This window comes from Crocuta crocuta, unplaced genomic scaffold (assembly GCF_008692635.1).
Source record: "Crocuta crocuta isolate KB4526 unplaced genomic scaffold, BGI_CrCroc_1.0 scaffold180, whole genome shotgun sequence".
In the NCBI taxonomy this organism is placed as follows: Eukaryota; Metazoa; Chordata; class Mammalia; order Carnivora; family Hyaenidae; genus Crocuta; species Crocuta crocuta.
The window spans coordinates 2790352-2811483 of NW_027527549.1; the positions used below are offsets into that span (position 1 = coordinate 2790352).

General features: G+C 44.7%; 1 protein-coding gene across 1 annotated transcript in view; it reads left to right on the plus strand.

Moving 5' to 3' along the window:
- SLC22A15 (solute carrier family 22 member 15) overlaps positions 1-21132 on the plus strand; it is an 86629-nt gene that overhangs the window by 50482 nt on the left and 15015 nt on the right. The window contains exons 7-9 of the mRNA XM_077767842.1: positions 1963-2178; positions 11015-11155; positions 13217-13302. Coding sequence (XP_077623968.1) covers positions 1963-2178; positions 11015-11155; positions 13217-13302 — 443 coding nt within the window. The remainder of the gene's footprint in view (positions 1-1962; positions 2179-11014; positions 11156-13216; positions 13303-21132) is intronic.

The window sequence follows — 21132 nt, forward strand, 5'->3', positions numbered from 1 at the left end:
CCCAGGCGCCCCTCAACATATTTATTTCTAATAAAGTAGAAATCCTTTATTAACTCAAATTTCCAAAGCCTCAATATCTCTCAGGTCTCATCTTTAACAATGATTCATAACCATGTTAACAGTAATTCATGCTTATCAACAGTTCTGGAAACATGGACGTTTGAGGAGAAGGGAAAAATGACCTAAATTAGCCAGATAACTGTTAACATTTTGGTTATTTCCTTGTCTTTTTTTTCCTCACCTCCTAGTTCTCATTTTTGTTTTTTATTATGATAGACTTCTGGTAGCTCACTTATCTCCCAGGTGTACCCTCTCTATTCATCACACACAGTAGGCTTCATTTATGCTCTTTTTATTTGCATTTAGACTCATGTAGTTTACTTGGTACCTTGTAAGCAGCCTTGTGGATAGGGCCGGTGGGTCCACTTGAGGATCAAAAGACCTAACTTCTAAGAGAACAGTGTTTTACTCGACCATCCATCTTGTGTATTAGTAATAATAATCAGAGGGCAACGAAGAAGGAAATAAAGGATGGCCTGCGTTCCTGATTTTGCTTACAGTCAGATCTGCATGAATATTCTCTCTCCAGTAGCAAAGCTCTGGGAGAATTCCTACCTTTCTATTTCCTCCAAGCACCTACTACGTTGCTCAATATAAAATTGAAGGTGCTCAACAAATGGTTATTGACTGACTGGCTGTCCACAAAGTTCCAAATTCTGTGGGCTTCGTTGCCACTTCACTGCCCTTATGGAAAGGCAATCAGAATTCTAAAAGTCACTTTAAATAGCCAAGGTTACTTAGAGAAGTTTCACTCTAAGCAAATAATGTCATGTTACATCAGAAGGTACTGGCACTATGTTTAGTATACCTGTGTCCTTGTTCCTGTCACAGCTTGGCCTTTGACAAGTCCTCGGGCCTCTAGAAGTGCTCACACTGCTGTGAAGAGGAAAGAGACCCATCAGAGTTAAGTCTTGAAACTATTAGAAAATACCAGTGGCGATGTAACTGACATTCAGCATTCAGTAGAAGAGAATTGTTGTTTTGTAACTGGAAGTTAACCAGGAGACGACTTTTATTTAAGGTCTTGAGGGGGGTCAGGAAATATTCTGACAACATATTAAAGCCAGTGTGTCAGCTAATTCAAGTATTTGGAAGCAGAAAAGGCTCAAATATAGCTAAGATAGGATACATCCTGTTGAATTTTCATGTATAGTCTTAAAATAATCTCTGCCTTCATAACATATCACTACATTAAAAACACTTTTTATTTTTCTTATTTTTTTAATGTTTATTTATTTTTGAGAGAGAGAGTGAGAGAGAGAGAAAGAGCGTGAGAGAAGGAGGGGCAGAGAGGGAGGGAGACACAGAGTCTGAAGCAGGCTCCAGACTCCGAACTGTCAGCACAGAGCCGGACACGGGGCTCAAACCCACAAACCGTGAGATCATGACCTGAGTTGAAGTCGGACACCCAACCAACTGAGCCACCCAGGCGCCCCTAAAAACACTTTTTACAAATTTATTTTTTTTTCTGAGAAGACAAATATTTTCATCTTCTTTGTAAGGTTTTGTCAGAACTTAAACACCTGCTATCTCTGTAGTATTGTTGCAACACATGGCTATGATTTAGAGCCCTCTCTCTGACCTGTGCTTTATGAAAAATTCGAATTATTCAGTATTCTAGGCTTAACTTGCCATCCACCTATTAACATGTGTTTCTAAGGAAATGCATACTGCTTACCTTTTTTTTTCCTGTGGTTTTGGAAGCGTGTTATTGGTTCCATTCATAAAACAGACCATGGTTTAACACTGGCATGCTGTTGGGACCCCCCCCGCCCCCTTGTCATTGGGAGAGTTGGTTTGAAACCTCACATGGAATCCAGTTGTGATTGAGGAGATCTGCGTGCTCCTTCCTGTGCCCACGTACCTATCTGAATATCCAGCCTTTAATGACGTCTCTTTCAGATTCATTCCTGAATCACCTCGTTGGTTATACTCCCAGGGTCGGCTGAGTGAGGCCGAAGCGGCTCTGTACCTCATTGCCAAGAGGAACCGCAAGGTCAAGTGTACGTTCTCACTAACGCATCCGGCCAGCAGGAGCTACAGGGAGACTGGAAGTTTCCTGGATCTCTTCCGTTACCGGATCCTCATGGGGCACACGCTGACCCTGATGTTCATCTGGTAATTATATCCAAGGGATGTTGTCTTGACCTTCAACTCAGGGTGCTGAGTGTCTGTTGATTACGTCCTTCTGCAGGGTGACAGGAAATGTTACCCCATTTGTCAGCCTGAAGCTATTTTCACAAATGCAAGACTCCTGTCTCTGAGTGCCTGCACTGTGCTCACCTATGCTCTTGCAGCACCCTCCCTGTCCAGGAGGAACTGATGGGGGCCTGACCACAGGTTCACTGAACTTGAATAAATAGACAGCAGGAGCACATCTTTGCTCCTGAGCGATTTAATGTAATTATTTAAGAACTGCCCCCCCACCTCTAAAAAAAAGAGAAAAGCAAGATAGCATATTAGAAACAGAAGAGTTTCTAAGTAGGAGTTTAAAATACCTACATTTGGTTTAGCATGAAGTGGTCAGACAGCATATTCTGGTTGCTGTGCTCTGTGCTGCACTCTGTGGCGTCCCCTCCCCCTCACTCACTCTGAGGGTGGGTGGTGTTGTTCCTTGGCTGGCTGGGATTCTGGGAGTGTGAAATGATGTACTCAAAGCCACTTGAATAGCGTATTCCTACATGCCTCTCAGAATGCCCTTAGCGTTCATGTAAATTGCATTGAATGTTGAAGATGGTTCCATTTAAAGAATGATGTGGGAAAGGGAGAAGGGGGTGGCAGTGAATATTTGAGTACTGTGTAAACCTACCATGTTTTTTACAGTTGGAGGTTGGTGGCAACCCTGTGTCAAGTGAGTCTTTTGGTACCATTTTCTAACAGTATTTGTTCACTTCATGTCGCTGTGTCGAACTTTTTCATTGTTCTATTTGCCATGGTGATCTGTGATCAGTGCTCTTTACTATATAATTTACTACTGTAATTGTTTTAGGGTGCCATGAACCACACCCATAGAAGACAGCGAACCTAATAAATGTGTGTGTTCCCACTCCTCCACTGACTGGCCATTCCCCTATCTCTCTTCTTCTGGGCCTCTCTCTGCCTGGGACACAACAGTACTGGGTTTGGGCCAGTGAATAACCCTACAGTGGCTTCCCAGTGTCCAGATGAAGAGAACAGTCATGTATCTCTCACTTTAAGTCAAAAGCTAGAAATGACTTAGCTTAGTGAAGAAGGGAGGTCAAAAGCCAAGATAGACCAAAAGCTAGAATTCTGGTACCAAACAGCAGTGAAGGAAAAGTTCTGGAAGAAAATGAAAAGTGCTACTCCAGTGAACACATGAATGCTAAGAAAAACAGCCCTATTGCTGATATGGGGAAAGTTTGAGTGGTCTGGAGAGAAGACCAAATCAGCTACAACATTCCCTTAAGCCAAAACCTGGCCAAGAGCAACACTCCCTCTACCATTCTATGAAGGCTGGGAGGTCAGGAGGCTGCAGAAGGAAAGTCTGAAACTAGCAGAGGTTGGGTCATAAGATCATCACAATGTAAGAGCACATGGTGAAGCAGCAGTGCTGAGGTAGAAGCTACAGCAAGTTCTCCGGGAGGTCCAGCTAATAAGTCAGCTCATGAGGGTGGCTCCCCTAAACAGCAGATTTCCATGTAGATGAAGCAGCCTTCTTTTGGAAGGAGATGCCACAGAGGACTTTTATGGCTAGAGAGGAGAAGTCAATGCCTGGCTTCCAAGGACAGGCTGACTCTCTTGGTAGGGGCTAATGCAGCTGGTGACTTTAAGTGGAAGCCAGTGCTCATTGATGATTCTGAAAATTCTAGGGCCCTTAAGAATTATGCTAAATCTAGGGGTGCTAGGTGGCTCAGTTGGTTAAGTGTCTGACTCTTGATTTCAGCTCAGGTGATGAACTTGTAGTTCGTGAGTTCGAGCCCTACATCAGGCTCCTCACTGACAGTGTGAAGCCTGCTTGGGATTCTCTCTCTCTCCCTCTTTCTCTGACCCTCCTCTGCTCGCACTCTCTCTCTTACAATATAGAAATAAACTTAAGGAAAAAGAATGATGCTAAATATATTCTGCCTGTGCTCTGTAAATGTAATAACCAAGCCTGGATGACAGCACATTTGTTTACAACATGATTTACTAAATATTTTAAGCCCACCTTTGCGACCTACTCCTCAGAAAAAAAAAAGATTCTGGAGTGCCTGGCTGGCTCATTTGGTTGGCATCCAGCTCTTGATTTGGGCTTGGGTTATGATCTTGTGGTTCATGGGATCGAGCCCATGTAGGGCTCTTAGCTGATGGCGTGCAGGCTGCTTGAGATTCTCTCTCCCCCCGCTCTGCCCCTCCCCCACCCTCACACACATGCTCTCTCTCTCTTTCAATATAAATAAACTTTAAAAATGATTTTTTAAAAAAGATTCTTTTCAAAATATTACTGTGTATTGACAACGCACCTGGCCACTCAAGAGCTCAGATGGAGATGTGCAATGAGATTAATGTTGTTTTTATGCCTGCTAAAACAACCTTCTCCAGCTCATGGATCAAGGAGTAACTTCAACTTTAAGTAATTTCAATCTTATTTAAGACATACATTTCATAAGGATATTGGTGCCCTAGATAGTGATGCCTCTGATGGATCTGGGCAAAGTAAATGGAAAACCATCTGGAAAGGATTCACTGTTGGCATCACTAGGTGCCATTAAGAACATTTGTGATTCCACTACCAAAACTCAAATGGGAAGAAATAGAAAATCTGAACAGACCCATAACTAGTGAAGAAATTGAATCAGTTATCAAAAATCTCCCAATAAATAAGCTCCCTGAACCATATGGCTTCCCTCGGGAATTCTATCAGACATTTAAAACAGAGCTAATTCCTATACTTCTCAAGCTGTTCCAAAAAATAGAAATGGAAGGAAAACTTCCGGACTCATTCTACGAAGTCAACATCACTTTGATTCCCAAACCAGACAGAGATCCAGCAAAAAAAGAGAACTACATGCCAATATCCCTGATGAATATGGATGCAAAAATTCTCAACAAGATACTAGCAAATCGAATTCAACAGCATATAAAAAGAATTATTCACCATGATCAAATGGGATTCATTCCTGGGATGCAGGACTGATTCAATATTTGCAAATCAGTCAATGTGATACATCACATTAACAAAAGAATGTTACTTTCTCACACTATACACAAAAATAAACTCAAAATGGATGAAGGGCCTCAATGTGAGACAGAAAACCATTAAAACTCTAGAGGAGAAAGTAGGAAACAACCTCCTTGACCTCAGCCGCAGCCATTTCTTACTCGACACATCCCCAAAAGCAAGGGAATCAAAAGCAAAAATGTACTATTGAGACCTCATCAAGATGAAAAGCTTCTGCATGGCAAAGGAAACAATCAATGAAACTAACAGGCAACTGATGGAATGGGAAAAGATAGTTGCAAATAACATATTGGCTAAAGGGCTGGTATCCAAAATCTATAAGGAACTCACCAAACTCTACACCTGAAAAATAAATAATCCAGTGAAGAAATAGGCAGAAGACATGAATAGACACTTTTCCAAAAAAGACATCCAGATGGCCAAGAGACACATGAAACGATTCTCAGCGTCCCTCATCATCAGGGAAATACAAATCAAAACCACACTGAGATGCCACCTCATGCCGGTCAGAGTGGCTCAAATGAACAAATCAGGAGACTGTAGAAACAGGTGAGGATGTGGAAAAGCGGGCACCCTCCTACACTGCTGGTGGGAATGTAAACTGGTGCAGCCCCTCTGGTAAACAGTGTGGAGGTTCCTCAAAAAATTAACAATAGAACTCCCCTATGACCCAGCAGTAGCACTGCTAGGAATTTACCCAAGGGATACAGGAGTGCTGATGCATAGGGGCACATGTACCCCAATGTTCACAGCAGCACTCTCAACAATAGCCAAAACATGGAAAGAGCCTAAGTGTCCATCAACTGACGAATGGATCAAGAAGACGTGGCTTATATACATAGTGGAATACTACATGGCAATGAGAAAGAATGAAATCTGGCCATTTGCAGCAACATGGATGAAACTGGAGGGTATTATGCTAAGTAAAATAAGTCAGGCAGCAAAAGATAGATACCATATGTTTTCACTCATATGTGGAACAGGAGAAACTTAACAGAGGACTATCGGGGGGGGGAGAGGAAAAATAGTTACAGAGAGGGAGGGAGGCAAACCATAAGAGACTCTTAAATACTGAGAACAAATTGAGGGTTGATGGGGGTGGGGGAGAGGGGAAGGCGGGTGATGGGCGTGGAGGAGGGCACTTGGGATGAGCACTGGGTGTTGTATGGAAACCAATTTGACAATAAATTATATTTAAAAAATATTAAACCATGAAACTCCGCTCTAAAAAAAAAAACATTTGTGATTCATGGGAAGAGGTCACGATATCAACATTAACGGGAGTTGAGTCAATCCCTCATGGAAGACTTTGAGGGGTTCCAGACTCCAGGGGAGGCAGTAGCTGTGGATGTGGTGGAAACAGCAAGTGAACTAGAATGAGAAGTGGAGCCTGAAGATGGGACTGAACAGCTACGATCTCACAATCAAACTTGAGCGGGTGCGGAGCTGCCTGTGACAGATGTGCAGACAATGGTTTCTTGAGATGGAATCTGCCCCTGGTGAAGATGCTTTGCAGACTGTTGAAATGACAACACAGGGTTTAGAACATTCCAGAAACTTCGTTGATAAAGCAGCTGCAGGGTTTGAGAGGATTGACTCCAGTTTTGAAAGAACTTCTACTGTGGGCAAAGTGCTGCCCAACAGCTTCACATGCTACAGAGAACTGATTGTGAAAGAAAGAGTAGATCAATGGGGCAAAGTTTACTGCTGTCTTCAGAAATTGCCACAGCCACCCAACCTTCAGCGGCCACCACCCTCTTCAGTCAGCAGCATCCACATCAAGGCAAGACCCGCCATCGGCAGAAAGATGATGACTTGCTTAAAGCTCAGATGATGGTTAGCGCTCTTTAGCAATAAAATATTTGTAATTAGGTATGTGTATTGATCTTTTAGACCTAATGCTTTTGCACACATACCCAACTATAGCAGTGTAAACATAACTTTTATATGCACTGGGAAACAAAAAAGTTCATTTGACTTGCCTTACTGTGATCATTGCTTTATTGCGATTACAATGTTCTGGAACATAACCCGCGATATCTCCTCGGTATGCCTGCACCAAGTGCTAGGGTGCCATAGATGTTATTTGGTCCAGTATCAGGTGGGAGCATCATATTTACTGGCCTAAAGGACTGCTGTGCTGTGGTTGGTATATATTTGCCTCGAAGGCTGCGTGGAGACCTACATTTTCATGTGGGAATTAAGGAGAATTATTCTATTTTATTATTATTTTCCTAATGTTTAGATTTGAGAGAGAGAGAGAGAGTGGGCAAGGTAGAGAGGGGGAGAGAGAGGGGGACAGAGGTTCCAAAGCAGGAGCTGCTCTGTCAGCAGAGAGCCCGACGCGGGGCTCGAACACACGAACCACAAGATCATGACCTGAGCTGAAGTCTGCCGCTAAACCGACGGAGCCACCCCGCCTCCCCCGGGGTAATAATTTTATATGAAAGTGATCTTAGATACACAGCTGTAAAGAAGAGCAGACTGAGAACAAGAAGGTGTGAATATACTTTTCCATATCACGATTCTCCCTGGCTGCCACCTGTATGATCAGGCCGCACCCCCCACCACCTTCCCCACAGACCCAGCGCAGTGCTGGGAGATGGCAGGTGCATAATGAATGTTCAACAGGAGACACAAGGTTGGAGGCGCAGAGAGCCAAGGAACCATTAAAAGCCAAACCTGACGACCTAGCACAGAAGCAACTAATTTGAGCTTCTGCCTTGTGCACACGCTTACAAAATACATTCAGGCGCTTAGGGCTCCATAAACTCAGCATTTGCATGTCATATAAACAGTCAAACCCTCTGCCTGCTTCTTGAGGATAATTTACTTTTTATGTTTAGGTTTTTTGTTCTTCTGAGGCATATTAACTTCTGGATTCTGGCCTCCGGGGGACAAAAAAAAAAAAAAAAAAAAAACAGACGAACAGACAAACAAAGCAGACGCGGGGCCAGGGACGATGTCCCTGTTTATTTTATATTTTACACAGCCAGAGGAGTTCTCCTCAGATAAACCTCTTCCCCCTGGGCTCCGAGCGCTAAAATACACAGTCACAGAAGCAGTGTCATTCCACATAATGCCACTCTTTTTGCAGCTGCCATAAAATTCAGAATTCTTTTCTGTCCATCCGTCATTGAAGAAAGCCCTTCCCCGTGGTAAAATTATACCTCTGTGTCTCACATCTGTTCTTCTGGCTACTCCCCACAGCGGCTCCTTTTTCACCAGTTCTTTGATGCCCTAAATATACCATTAAATATTATGAAGGCATTTTAAAGTTTGCTCAGGGCCCATAAAGCGGATCGAAATTATTTTAATAGCTGTAATTACTCATCCCAATGACCAACTTGCCATTAAGGAACTTTGCAAGCACAGTCCTCGCCTTGGGACCCTAGGCCCTCCCTGCCTGTGCTCTCCCCGTTCTCGCTCCCCACCAGCGGGCACTGAGTGCCTCTCACGTCCTGAACTGGGCTTTGTTTATGTGGGCCTGACCTGCTGCTTTCACAACTGGGTTTAAATATGCATGTGTGTTTCCATGGCGGGAATTGCTTCACAGGGATAGTTAGTTTATTTATTTGTTTTCATGATTTTTTTAAATGTTTACTTATTTTCGAGAGAGGGAGAGACAGAGCATAAGAGGGGGAGGGGGAGAGAGAGAGGGAGACACAGAATCCAAGCAGGCTTCAGGCTCCAAGCTGTCAGCACGGAGCCCAACGTGGGGCTCGAACTCATGAACTGTGAGATTATGACCTGAGCCGAACGAAGTCGGAGGCTCAAGCGACTGAGCCACCCAGGCACCCCTGGGGTTTCTATTTTAAATGCAGAGTAGACACATCCTGATAGAGACCCAAAAGAGGGCATGTACTGCAGGTATAAAGGATTTTAAACATACTTTAGAAGACTGCATGGGTTTAAATTTGCTTAGCTCACGGCTTACAGACAGGGTGCTGGGGGGACAGGGAAGACAGATAACTCCGTGTTCCCTGCATCCTTACACATGACGTCCTGGCTCTGACACTGCCCATCATCCTTAGAAGGCGGGTGACAGCTCCACCCAGTGAGAGGCAATGGGAAGTACTCGGTTGCCACGCAGGGATGAGCGCGAAGCAGTGGAGCTCCAGGGCCCCCACTTCCCACCTCCTGCGCGGCCCCTGCTCACTGCAGCCCCTTCTTCATAGCCCAGGGCGCTCGGCCCACTTTGCTGCCTTGGCAGAGATGGAAAGAACGCTTTGCCTTTCCTGTTTGATCTCATCATGCCGCAGCTCATTGGATTTTTTCTAAGGAAAACTAAAGGGAAGCCAACGGAAACGTCCCCAGAATAAACACCTGTCCAAGGGAATTGCAAAAACTGATAGGCTCCCAAAACCTGTAGTGCATTTAATAGAAGTGTCTGGTGCCTAAAACATACTCGTAGACTAGTAAAGCCTAGTTTCAGGGTTTTATTTTTCTTCATTCTGTCCTGTTTTATTTTTATTTTTATTTTTTTTTTAATTTTTTTTTATGTTTTATTTATTTCNCTGTTTTATTTTTAATAACGCAGCTTCCTAGCCACACAAGTTTGTATTATTCCCTTCTCCGTGTGGAGCTTCAAGATGGTACTTTGTGTGGCATATTTAAAGCTCTTGGGCTTGGGACGCATGGGAGGCACCTGGCGAGCTTCGTCATTTGGGCATCCGACTTTGGCGCGGGTCATGATCTCGTGGTTCCTGAGTTCGAGGCCGGCGTCGGGCTCTCTGCTGTCAGCGTGGAGCCTGCTTCAGATCCTCTGTCCCCCTCTTTCTGTCCCTCCCATGCTTGTGCTCTCTCTCAAAAATAAATAAACATGAAAGCCCCTGGGTTCCTCAGTTCCCAGACCTTGAGAGGTTGGCTCAGTGCCTGCCACCCATGAGGCTGTCCCTAAGTATTACAGTAACAGCATGCAGAAATAAGCTAGTGCCCTCTTAAAGGGCTCTTCCTCAGCTGATCCTCCTGGAGGACCCTGCCTCTGCTGAGGCCCTGGCCTTCTCTTTCCTGTCTGGGTGTCTACAGCAGACACCTGCTGAATGCTGGGCGGGGTCAGGAACCTGGTCAGGGGGTGCAGTGCCAGCCATTTCCGGCCCTGTAAGTCACCACCACTGACTCTAGTCCCTTCTCAGTGCATGTTCTCAACACCATCCTCCATTGGCTTTCCCATGGGAGTTCTTTCTTCTTTTAATGTTTTTTAATGTTTATTTTTGGAGGAGAGAGAGACAGAGCATGAGCAGGGGAAGAGCAGAGAGAGAGGGAGGCTCAGAATCCGAAGCAGGCTCCAGGCTCCAAGCTGTCAGCACAGAGCCCAACGTGGGGCTCGAACTCACTAACTGTGAGATCATGACCTGAGCAGAAGTCAGACGCTTAACCAACTAAACCACGCAGGCGCCCATGGGAGTTCTTTTCTAGACTCGTTTTGACCCAGCAATCCCCTATGACAAGTGTTCCATTAACTGCTGGGTTAAAGTAGGAATAGTCTTTGTCTTCCGTTAAATGCAGGTATTGTGACGAAAGGTCAACGTGTTTGCTCTTTCAGGAGCTGACCGCTCATTTGCTTTGGAGAACATCTAGGGGCAGCTCAGATCATTTCCAAGGCCCCTTACCTTTGTATTTTTTCGTAGTAAAGTTTACATTGGGATGTAGGAACGTCAAGCTCATTGCCTCAGACACATGGCATTACCCCGAACCAGTGATTGAATCTTCTCTGGCAGATTCTCACATACTTGTTCTGTTGTCCTTCTTGTCTTTCACCCCCAACTGCAGGTTTGTGTGCAGCTTGGTGTATTACGGCCTCACTCTGAGTGCAGGGGATCTAGGCGGAAATATTTATGCCAACCTGGCCCTGTCTGGCCTCATAGAGATCCCTTCTTACCCAATCTGCATCTACTTGATTAACCAAAAGTGGTGAGTATAGGTGAATACGACGTGCACCATGTCAGATACGCACATACGCAAGCTCTTGTATCCATAACTACTTAAATGTTAGTGTTTTTGTCCACAGGTGGTGTCTGTTAAGTACTCCATGGTGATTTATTTTCAGACCAAATGCAGTTAGGATTCATTTTCTAAGGTGGTGTTTTTGGGTTTCGTGTTTATGGGTTCCTACGTAGGTTTTCAATCCAAATGCACTCCCACCAGAGGGTTTTGGAGTAGTCGGTGTGTCACTTGTTAGCTCCAGCAGATAGTGTGTTGGCTTTATAGATAGAACTCCATTGACCCAGCCCCTGTGATGGGCAAGTTCCTACACACAGCATAGAACTGGAGGGCCTGGAATGACTTTCCTTTCCCCTTAAGACCTGCTCGACTTTGTTGAGGGGAGGAATACCCCCTGCTTTTGCTACTAGTCAGTGGGGAGTCTTACAAGGCCTTTTCAAAGTCTATCAAGACTACCTTTTCCTCGGTTTAGTGAGGTCGCTTCCAATCCTGAGCACCTGACCAGGGCCCCTGAAAACCCCATTTGGTGCGAACTAGGAATCGGCCAGATAGTGCCACGTCCCACTGCCCAGAAACCATCATTTTAACCAAAACAGCATTCCTTGGTGCTGTGGTCATGGCTGGTGTGCTTAGTGCCTCCTGAAGGGCAAGTTTGGATTCTGTTCAGTTGAAGGCTTTTCTCGGGGATGGGGGGGGTCCCAATTGACTCTGCCGACCTCTGTTAGTGACCAAGCTTGGGGTCACGGTGGTCCAGGAGCGAGGTCAGGCTGCGTATTCAGAAATCCGTCCCCATGACCTCTGGCGTGCTGGTGCCCCTCTTCTGTGCTGTCACAGCTGCCCGGGCACAGCTCTGATGACCACTGAAGGTCTAGAAGGACGCCATCCATGGGGTTCCCTGTCAGGCTTTGCCTCCCCGCTGCCTGCCTAGCATGGTGCCTGCCCGCTGAAAGCCGTTCAGTACTGGTGTTATATGATGCACAGTGACCTAGGGACCCACGTCCCGCCCTGTCTCCTAGCCACTGAATTCAAGTCTAGTCTTAGCCATGTGTTAGTTTATGGCTTTGACAAGCTCAGTAAGCTTCCGTGTACTTAGCCTTAAACTGGGGATTATAAAATCTCCTGGCGAAATGGTCAGAAAAGTTACAGGCACTACTGAAGTTCTACAGGGCACCTAGCAAGCCATAGGCTCCTCGTGAAGGGAGGCTCGTCACCGCCAATGTCTTTTCACCCAAGCTTCAAGCTCTTCTTTGAAAAGGATTTCCGTTCATCAAGTGCATGACAAATTTCACTTGATTCTGACATACTAACAGGAAATCATTTTCACTCTGCAATTTTAAGAGAGAGAGCCTTGTTTTATAGTGCTTAAAATTTGAAGTGTTTGGGGCGCCTGGGTGGCTCAGTCAGTTAAGCGTCCGACTTTGGCTCAGGCCACCATCTCGCAGTCTGTGAGTTCAAGTCCCATGTCACAGTCTGTGCTGACAGCTCAGAGCCCGGAGCCTGCTTCAGATTCTGTGTCTCCCCCTCTGCCCCTCCCCTGCTCACACTTTGTCTCATGTCTCTCAAAAATAGATAAACATTAAAGATTTTTTTTAGAACTAAATAAGATAAAATTTGAAGTGCTTAATATTTAAGTGCCGAGGAAAGGAAATGAGTGGAAGACTCCATTCTCCATATTTTATTTATTTTCATTCTCTGGAAGACAGAAGGCACAGCGCACACCTTACAGGTTTATTTTGAGGAGTAAGGTACTTGACAGAAAGCATTCAGAACATAGTGAACCGTCAGAAATAGAGCGGTTCTCTGTTCTTTGCCTGCAGACGGCATTTGATCCGGCCATCCTGCTAGTTGTTTGTGTTATGATGGTCACATATTTTATGTCCTGGTCACTCCTATTTGCCACCATTCCTTAAGCCAAGACAAACGTGTATAATGCCACTGAGGACGTTTCAGAAAGAAGGTTTGGGAGAAGCAGCTGATGACTTTACAAGATAGAGCCTCAAGAGAAACATGCGATTTCTTTCCATCGTTTAGGTGTGGCCGGAAGCGGACCCTGGCAGCATTTCTGTGCCTAGGAGGACTGGCTTGTCTTATCATAATGTTCCTTCCGGAAAAGAAAGGTATGCCTTTCAGATTTCTCCGTGAGGGTTCCGAACAGCGCTTTTATTACAATGAATCTCAACATCAAGGAGAGATTACCATATGCCTGCTTCGTTTCTGTGATTGCATATTATTTAGCGATCGTGCGGGGTATGATGGGCCACATTCTTCCGCTCGCCTAAACTGTTCTCTGGGTGAATCACGTGCTTAGAGGTGCACTATTAATTCTTTTGGGCGATTAAGCTGACATCTGGGGTGTCTGGGCGGCAGAGCTGTATTGGAGTTATTTATTTGATGATGGGGAGGGCTGTTTAGTACTGCAGAGAGAAACTCCATCCAGGGTTACAGATGGCACTCACGTTCCAGGCAATCACAGATCAGAGACGCCGGTTCTCGGTGGCAGCTCAGGCACCCTCGGCACCTCCATCCATACCCCCAGGGCACACTGATAATAACGGCAGCAACAGCAAGAGTAGTGTTTACCATTGGTGACAGCCAACATTTTCTCAGTCTTATATAAGGTGTGATTAAAACATCTTTAGGAAACGTTGGTATTTTTATGTATTTGTGGCTGTGCAAACACAGCTGAAAAAAAAATAAAAGGGATCCCTTTGGCATCTTATCTAACCTGATTTCTGCCCCTTTATAGAAAGTATAGAGACAGCGATGGCTCTCAACCTTTTTTCTTCTTTTTTTTTGCACTAACACACGTGAGGCATACTCGCTAAAATGTCAAAAACTCATTTGGGCAGTGATTTTCTTCTCTTTCTTTTTTTTTTTAAACATTTTATTTCTTTTTGAGAGACAGAGACAGAGCACGAGTGGTGGAGGGGAAGAGAGAGAGGGAGGTAAACACAGAATCCGAAGCAGGCTCCAGGCTCTGAGCTGTCAGCACAGAGCCCAATGTGGGGCTCGAACTCATAAACCATGAGATCATGGCCTGAGCCGAAGTCGGACACTTAATTGACAGCGCCCAGACGCCCCGTGGGTGGTCATTTTCAACAGCGAGGAGCAGGCTGTCGCAAGCCCGGTGCTGCTGGGGGCATCTGGTACAACAGAAGCCCTGTCTGGGGGGCTTCTGGATCCTAACGGGTCTCCATCCTGGAGGTCTCACTTCAGGTGGGAACCATGGGGAGGTGGTGTCCCATACAGTTTGACAATTTCTAGAAACGCAGCTGGATGATGTCTTTCCTGACAGCATGTCAGGGATGAAACACACCTTTGGCCGTTGCTTCTCCGCAAGACCCCATTGTCCCAGGGTCTCACTGCAGCCCCCACAGCCTCGTGTTCTAGTTCTGGAACCTTCCAGGACACCTGCCGTCCCACCTGTTGCCCCCTCACGTTCTGTGCCTCGAATGCAAATGGCGGTTTGTTTGCGACAGCGGATTTGACCCAGTTATTTAGAACAGGCTTGCAGTGATTTTTCCCAGACTCGCAGAAGGTAGAGAATCCAGTACGTTTGCCTGTTTTTTTTTTAATTCTCTAAGGAAACTGTTCCCTTTGCTCATGCTGAGAAAGGGAGGCCGCGTTCAGCCACTGCCCTGCTGCAGGCTTGTAGATATAAGTGCCCACTTTTGCTGGTCTGGGGCACACGGTACGGGTTCAAACCATCCTATGGTAGCTTTAGATTCAAATTTTGTTCTTCCTAGACCGCTGGGAAATTCAGTTGCTTTCTGTCTGTGATAGTCCAGCACTCTATCTGTCACCTCGTAGAGAAGCCTATTTCCTAGGGGCTCTAAGCATACCTGTCACTGGTCGCATCCCTGCTGGCAAGGCCAGTGTGTGTCTCCCCCCCCGCCCATGTCTGTGCACCCCGAGGAACCCCCACTTCGACACTGTGCACGTGGCCCTGGTCTCCATCCAGACCCACCTTCCTCTGGCTCACTTCAGGTCGGTTATAAGAGAAAAGGTCAGTGGGGCCCTGGGTGGCTCTGTCGGTTAAGCGTCCGACTCTGTCTGTCTCTCAAAAAAATAAATAAAGAAATAACACATTAAACAAATTTCAAAAAAAAGAGAGAAGCTCAAGCCCTTTGTTGATCGGGCCCCTTGGGGGACAATGAGTAAGAAACGGCACAGCAGGGAACCCTTCAAACCCCAGGACTGCGCCTCGGCAACATGGTACCCCCGTCACACTTAGAAAACTGGCTGTTGACTCTATTTTTGAAGATTTCCAGGGAAAGAAATCTCACACTGTCCCTTAGAAAATTGTTTCTATTTTTAATAGCCATTAGAGTGGGCCCCTTGCGCCACAACTGAGCCCGTTTCCTTTCATTTTATTCATCCCTAGAGCGAGAGAGCAGATGGCCACCCCCTTTTTCTGCATAATCCTTTCTGTGTTCGCCGGGAGTCTTCTTAACTATTCCTGAAGCTTGTCTTCTTTGAGCTGAAAGCATTTGTTCTCTAAAACTTCCTTTGAACCTTTCCTGTTTACTCCTTAAAAGATTTCGATGACTCTCTTGTAAATCTCAGTTTTTTTCGAAGCGCTCTGCCTTAAGCTGCCTCTTCCAAAAGTTCTGATAAATATATATTAAGAAAGATGCAGTAGTTTGAAAAATTCTATTAGCATCTTGTCAGGGCTTTGTGTGTCCCTTTTTCCCTCACTTTTTCCCGCCAAACATACATTCCCTCTCTGCTTCCTGCCAACTTAGGTCCCCAGGACCTGCCAGCTATTCGTTTTTTTATTTTTTTATTTTTTTAAATTTCTGAGACAGAGCGTGTGTGTGAGCAGGGGAGGGTCAGAGAGAGAAGGAGACACAGAACCTGAAACAGGCTCCAGGCTCTGAGCTGTCAGCACAGAGCCCAATGCGGGGCTCAAACCCACGAACCTGAGATCATGACCTGAGCCGAAGTCGGACGTTTAACCGATTGAGCCACCCAGGTGACCTCTGCCAGCTGTTCTTTAGTACCTGAGTAGATTGCGGTTCTCTGTGTCAGACGGAAGACAGACAGGCACACCTCTAGAAGAAGCAGCCAGAAAGCTAGAAAACAGATCAGTTGGCATTCTTCCACCTGTGGTTTATAATTATTAGGCAGTGTGTCCTGCCCAGCGCATATTTGCCCATTGGGTGGCCTCCAAGAAAATGTTCTCCCTGGGGACAGTTGTTACCAGGTGGCTACTAATGCATTTTACCTGATTTCAATCTTTGCTTAAAGGACCCTAATTAAACCTACAATACTACCATTTATTTTTTAACATTTATTTACTTTTGAGAGACAGTGAGACAGAGCATGAGTGGGGGAAGGGGCAGAGAGAGGGGGTGGGGCACAGAATTCAAATTCTGTGCTGATAGCTCAGAGCCTGACGCGGGACTTGAACCCACGGACCGTGAGATCCTGACCCAAGCCAAGGTCGGACACTTAACCGACCAAGCCGCCCAGGCGCCCACTCCTATCATTTATTGAGGGTTGATGAATCCTGGGTTCTCTTCATCTATATTAGGTATTACCCCCATTTTATAGGGAAACTAGAGTTCAGTGAAGTCAAGCAACTTATCTAAGTTTGCACAGCAGGTAAGCAGCACACCTAGGATTCAGATTTCAGGTCTTTCTGGCTCTAAAATCAGTGCTTTTGGGGGAATGCTGATTTGCCGTCTTTCGTGTACTCATCGCACATGGTGAGACTTTCGTCTTAGAGAATTAATGCTGCCTGATTAGAGTCAGTTCTTCACTCTTCAGCAGACAGGTCTGAAGAGAATCGGCCAGGGGTCAAGAACCTGGGCTGTCAGAGTGAAGCTGGGCTCTTCTTGGCAAGGAGGTTCCTGGCAGTTATGGTCCCACCAGAGTCTGAATAACGAGGAAGTCGCAGCTCACGACCAGATGAACAAGTCTCATAGTTAACAACGTTTCACGGTGCTCCTCTCCGAGCACCTTCATGTCTCCTTTCTTCTATCCACCTCGCTCTGCCCGTGCTTTATTCACTTGACTTCTCTTGTGCTGGCTGCATTCTACTGTACAGGGTACTATTCATAAGCAAGAGCTAGTGCCTGGACTCCAAGAGCTTACAGTCTGGGAGGAAGATGAGTGATTAGAGAGAGAAATGACAACAGTAAAGTCAGAAGGTACCGCATGAGAATTGACAGCAAATGGCTAAGAGGACTTCAACTTCAGACCATGGTAGTGATGGAGAACAGCTATCCTCCTGTGTTAAACAGCCATAAAAGCAGATAAATGTAAGAAACACTGATTTTCAGACCCTGGAAAGCAGGGTGCCCGGGATAGGCAGTGGTCCCCGAGGGGACTGAAACTAAGTGCTCCCTACGACTGACCTAACTCAGGGTCTCCAAGCCACAGTGCGGGGATGGGGAGCACAGCGCCGAACTGAGGAGACAGTACTAAAACCTGGGGAGGCTACGATTTCTAGAATTTGCTAGAAAAATGACTGGAGAGGAATTAGATACACAGAGGAGGAACTGGAGATCTGCAGAGGGGGCCTCCGAGTCTCAGGCAGCTTAGTGATTCCTGCAGGAGTTTGAGGACACTACTGAGGCCAGAGAGGGGACCACCAGGAAGCAGCATTTGGAATAATTCTTGGAGTCCAAGGTCGTGCCTAGTTTGTGTTCTTTTCAGCCAGATGTGCAGCCCTGGGTAGAGACCTCCTGGGTCAGAGTAGCCCTCCGCTAAAGGACATTCTCTGCTTGCCCTCCAAGTGCTTTAGAAGCATCAAGTGATTCAAAGTAACAGCATCCCAGAACAAAGAGAAATAATAGTACATCAAGGAAGACCGTAAAATCCAGCACCAAACAATGTAACATCCACAGTGCGTGGCATCCAGCCAGTCCTACCAGGCAGGAAAATACCACCCAAACCAGGAGACATAGAGATAGAAACAAAATCAGAAATGACCCAGATGATAGAATGAGGAGGCAAGAACTTTAAAACAGCTGTTATCAATATGTTCCACGTGTTTAGGAAGATAGAGGAAAGCATGATCATCATGAACAGAGAAATAGAGGGTATAAAAAAAACATTTGAGGGACATCTACGTTATATGAAGCGTACGTTATATGAAAACCAAAGTCAGTGAATGAGATTAACCACAGAAGATCGGTGAAAAAGACATATCAAAAGAAACTATGCAGGATGAAGCAGGAAAAAATAATTAAATGAAGAGTTAAGGTATCCATGAGTTATAGGGCAACACAAAGACTAACGTGTGTTTGTAATTGGAGTCGGAGAAGGAGGAAAAAAAGAAAACATTATTTGCAGAAATGGCGATCAGATACTTGCCTCATTTGATGAAAGCTATAAAGACATAACGAGAAAGCATGTTCATCAAGAAGATGTAATAAGCCTGATTGTGTATGCATCTAATAACAGATTCAAAATACAGGGAGCAAAATTGGATAGAACTGAAAGAATAAATTACAAAACTCCAAAATCACAGTTGGATATTTCAATACCCCTCTCTCAACAACTGATAGAAAAATCAGATGGAAAATGATTAAGGAGATGGAGACTTGAACATGACCTAACTGCCATTTGTCAAACACTCTACCCTAATACAGCAGAACATGCATCCCATCTGAAGAGCACATGGAACATTTACTAAGAAGGGTCACATTTGGGCCATAAAACAAGTTTCAAAAATTGAAGAGGATTGAAATCTTCCAAAAATAGTTGTTTTTGAAATATTTTTTTGAGAGAGAGAGAACACAAGTGGGGATTGGGCAGCGAGAGAGAGAGAGAGAGAGAGAATCCCAAGCACACTCTGCGCTGTCAGCATGAAGCATGATGTGGGGCTCGAACTCATGAACTGTGAGATCATGACCTGAGCTGAAATTGAGAGTCGAATGCTTAATTGACTGAGCCACCCGGGTGTCCCCTCCAAAATAGTTATTTCATGAGCATGGAATTAAGCTAGAAATCAGTAACCAGAAGATATCAGGGAAATCCTCAGATGTTTGGAATTTCAAAGGCATTCTTGTAAAAATGGGTCAAAGAAGAAAGGAAATCACAAAGGAAATTAGAAAATATTTTTAATTAAGCAAAAATTGTAACACATCAAAGTTTGTGGGATGCAGTAAAGCAGTGCTTAGGGGAAAATTTAGTTGAAAATTTATCAGGGAAAAAAGTTTTCAAATTAATGATCTAAGCGTCTTAAAGCAAATAAAAAAAAAATAATGACAGGGGCACCTGGGTGGCTCAGTCTATTAGCGTCTGACTTCAGCTCAGGTCATGATCTAGCAGTCCAAGAGTTCGAGCCATGGATCAGGCTCTGTGCTGACAGCTCCGAGTCTGGGGCCTGCTTTGCATTCTGTGTCTCCTTCTCTCTCTGCCCCTCCTCTGCTTGCACTCTATCTCAGTCAAAAATAATTAAACATTAAAAATATTTTTTAATGACAAATTAAGCCAAATGCAAAGAGAAGAAAGGAAATAATAAGAGCAAATATCAATGAAATAAAAGCTGGAAAATATTAGAGGAAAATCAGTGAAACCAAAAGCTGGTTGTTGAGATCAATAAAGTCAATAAACCTCCAGCCAAACTAATATAGGAAAAAGAGAGAAGACTCACATTATGAACATAAGAATGAAATCAGGGAACCTATAGAACCTATTGGCATTTATAAGAGAATATCGTGAACGTTTTTATGCCACTAAATTCAACTTAGGCAAAATGGATCCATTCCTTGAAAGATACAAACTACCAAATCATCCTCAAAAACACAGATAACCCGAATAGACCACTATCTGTTAAAGAAATTTATAATTTGTAGGTAAAAACATTCCTGTAAGGGAATTCCAGGCCCAGATGGCTTCACTGGTGAATTCTATGAAACGCTTATGGAAGAAATAATAACCAATTCTGTATCTTCTTCCAGAAAATAGAAAAGGGAGGAATATTCTCCCAACCTCTTGTGAGGCCAGCACTTACCCTGATATAAAACCAAAGACCTTACAGAAGACTGCAGATCAGTATAGATGACAAAAATCCTTAACAAAATATTAGCAAATTGAAGCCAGCAGTGCTCAAAAAGGGTAATCCATCATGACCAAGCAGGATTTATGCTCTCAATGCAGGCTTAGTTTGACATTCAAAATCGAATCAATGTTATTCACCATCTTTGAAAGCCAAAAGGAAAAAAAAAATCATATGATCGTTTCAATATGAGTAGAAAAGCACTTGTCAGAATTCAGTATCCATCCATTACAAAAACCATCAAGAACTGGAAATAGTTGATAGAAATCAGCGGGAACCCTGCAGTTAACATCACATTTAATGGTAAAAAGCTAAATGCTTGCTCCTTATGATCAGGACAAAGGCAAGGATGACCATTCTTGCCACTTCTGTGGAACATTGTCCTGAAATGACTAGTGAATACGATAAGCCAATAAAGAGAAATTAAAGGGATCTAAATTAGAAAGGAAGAAGTAAAACCGTCTTTATTCACAAGGCTACATGGTCGTCTCCATAGAAAATCCTAGGAAATATACCCAAAAAATCTACTGAAATTAATAAATGAGTTTCGGAGTCAGGTGACACCATTTTATTTCGATATATTAGCAACAAACAATTTAAAATTTAAAATGAAATGGGTGCATGGGGCACCTGGGGGGCTCAGTTGGTTAAAGGCCCGACTTTTGCTCAGGTCAAGGTCTCGCAGTCTGTGAGTTCAGGTCCCACGTCGGGCTCTGTGCTGGCAGCTCAGAGCCTGGAGCCTGCCTCAGATTTGTATCTCCCTCTCTCTCTGACCCTCCCCAGCTCATGCGCTGTCTCTCTCTGTCTCTCAAAGTAAGTAAACATTAAAAAAAGAATTTTTTTAAATAGTTTATTGTCAAATTAGTTTCCACATAACACTCAGTGCTCATCCCCACAAGTGTCCTCCTCCATGCCCATCCCCCCCTCCCCCCAC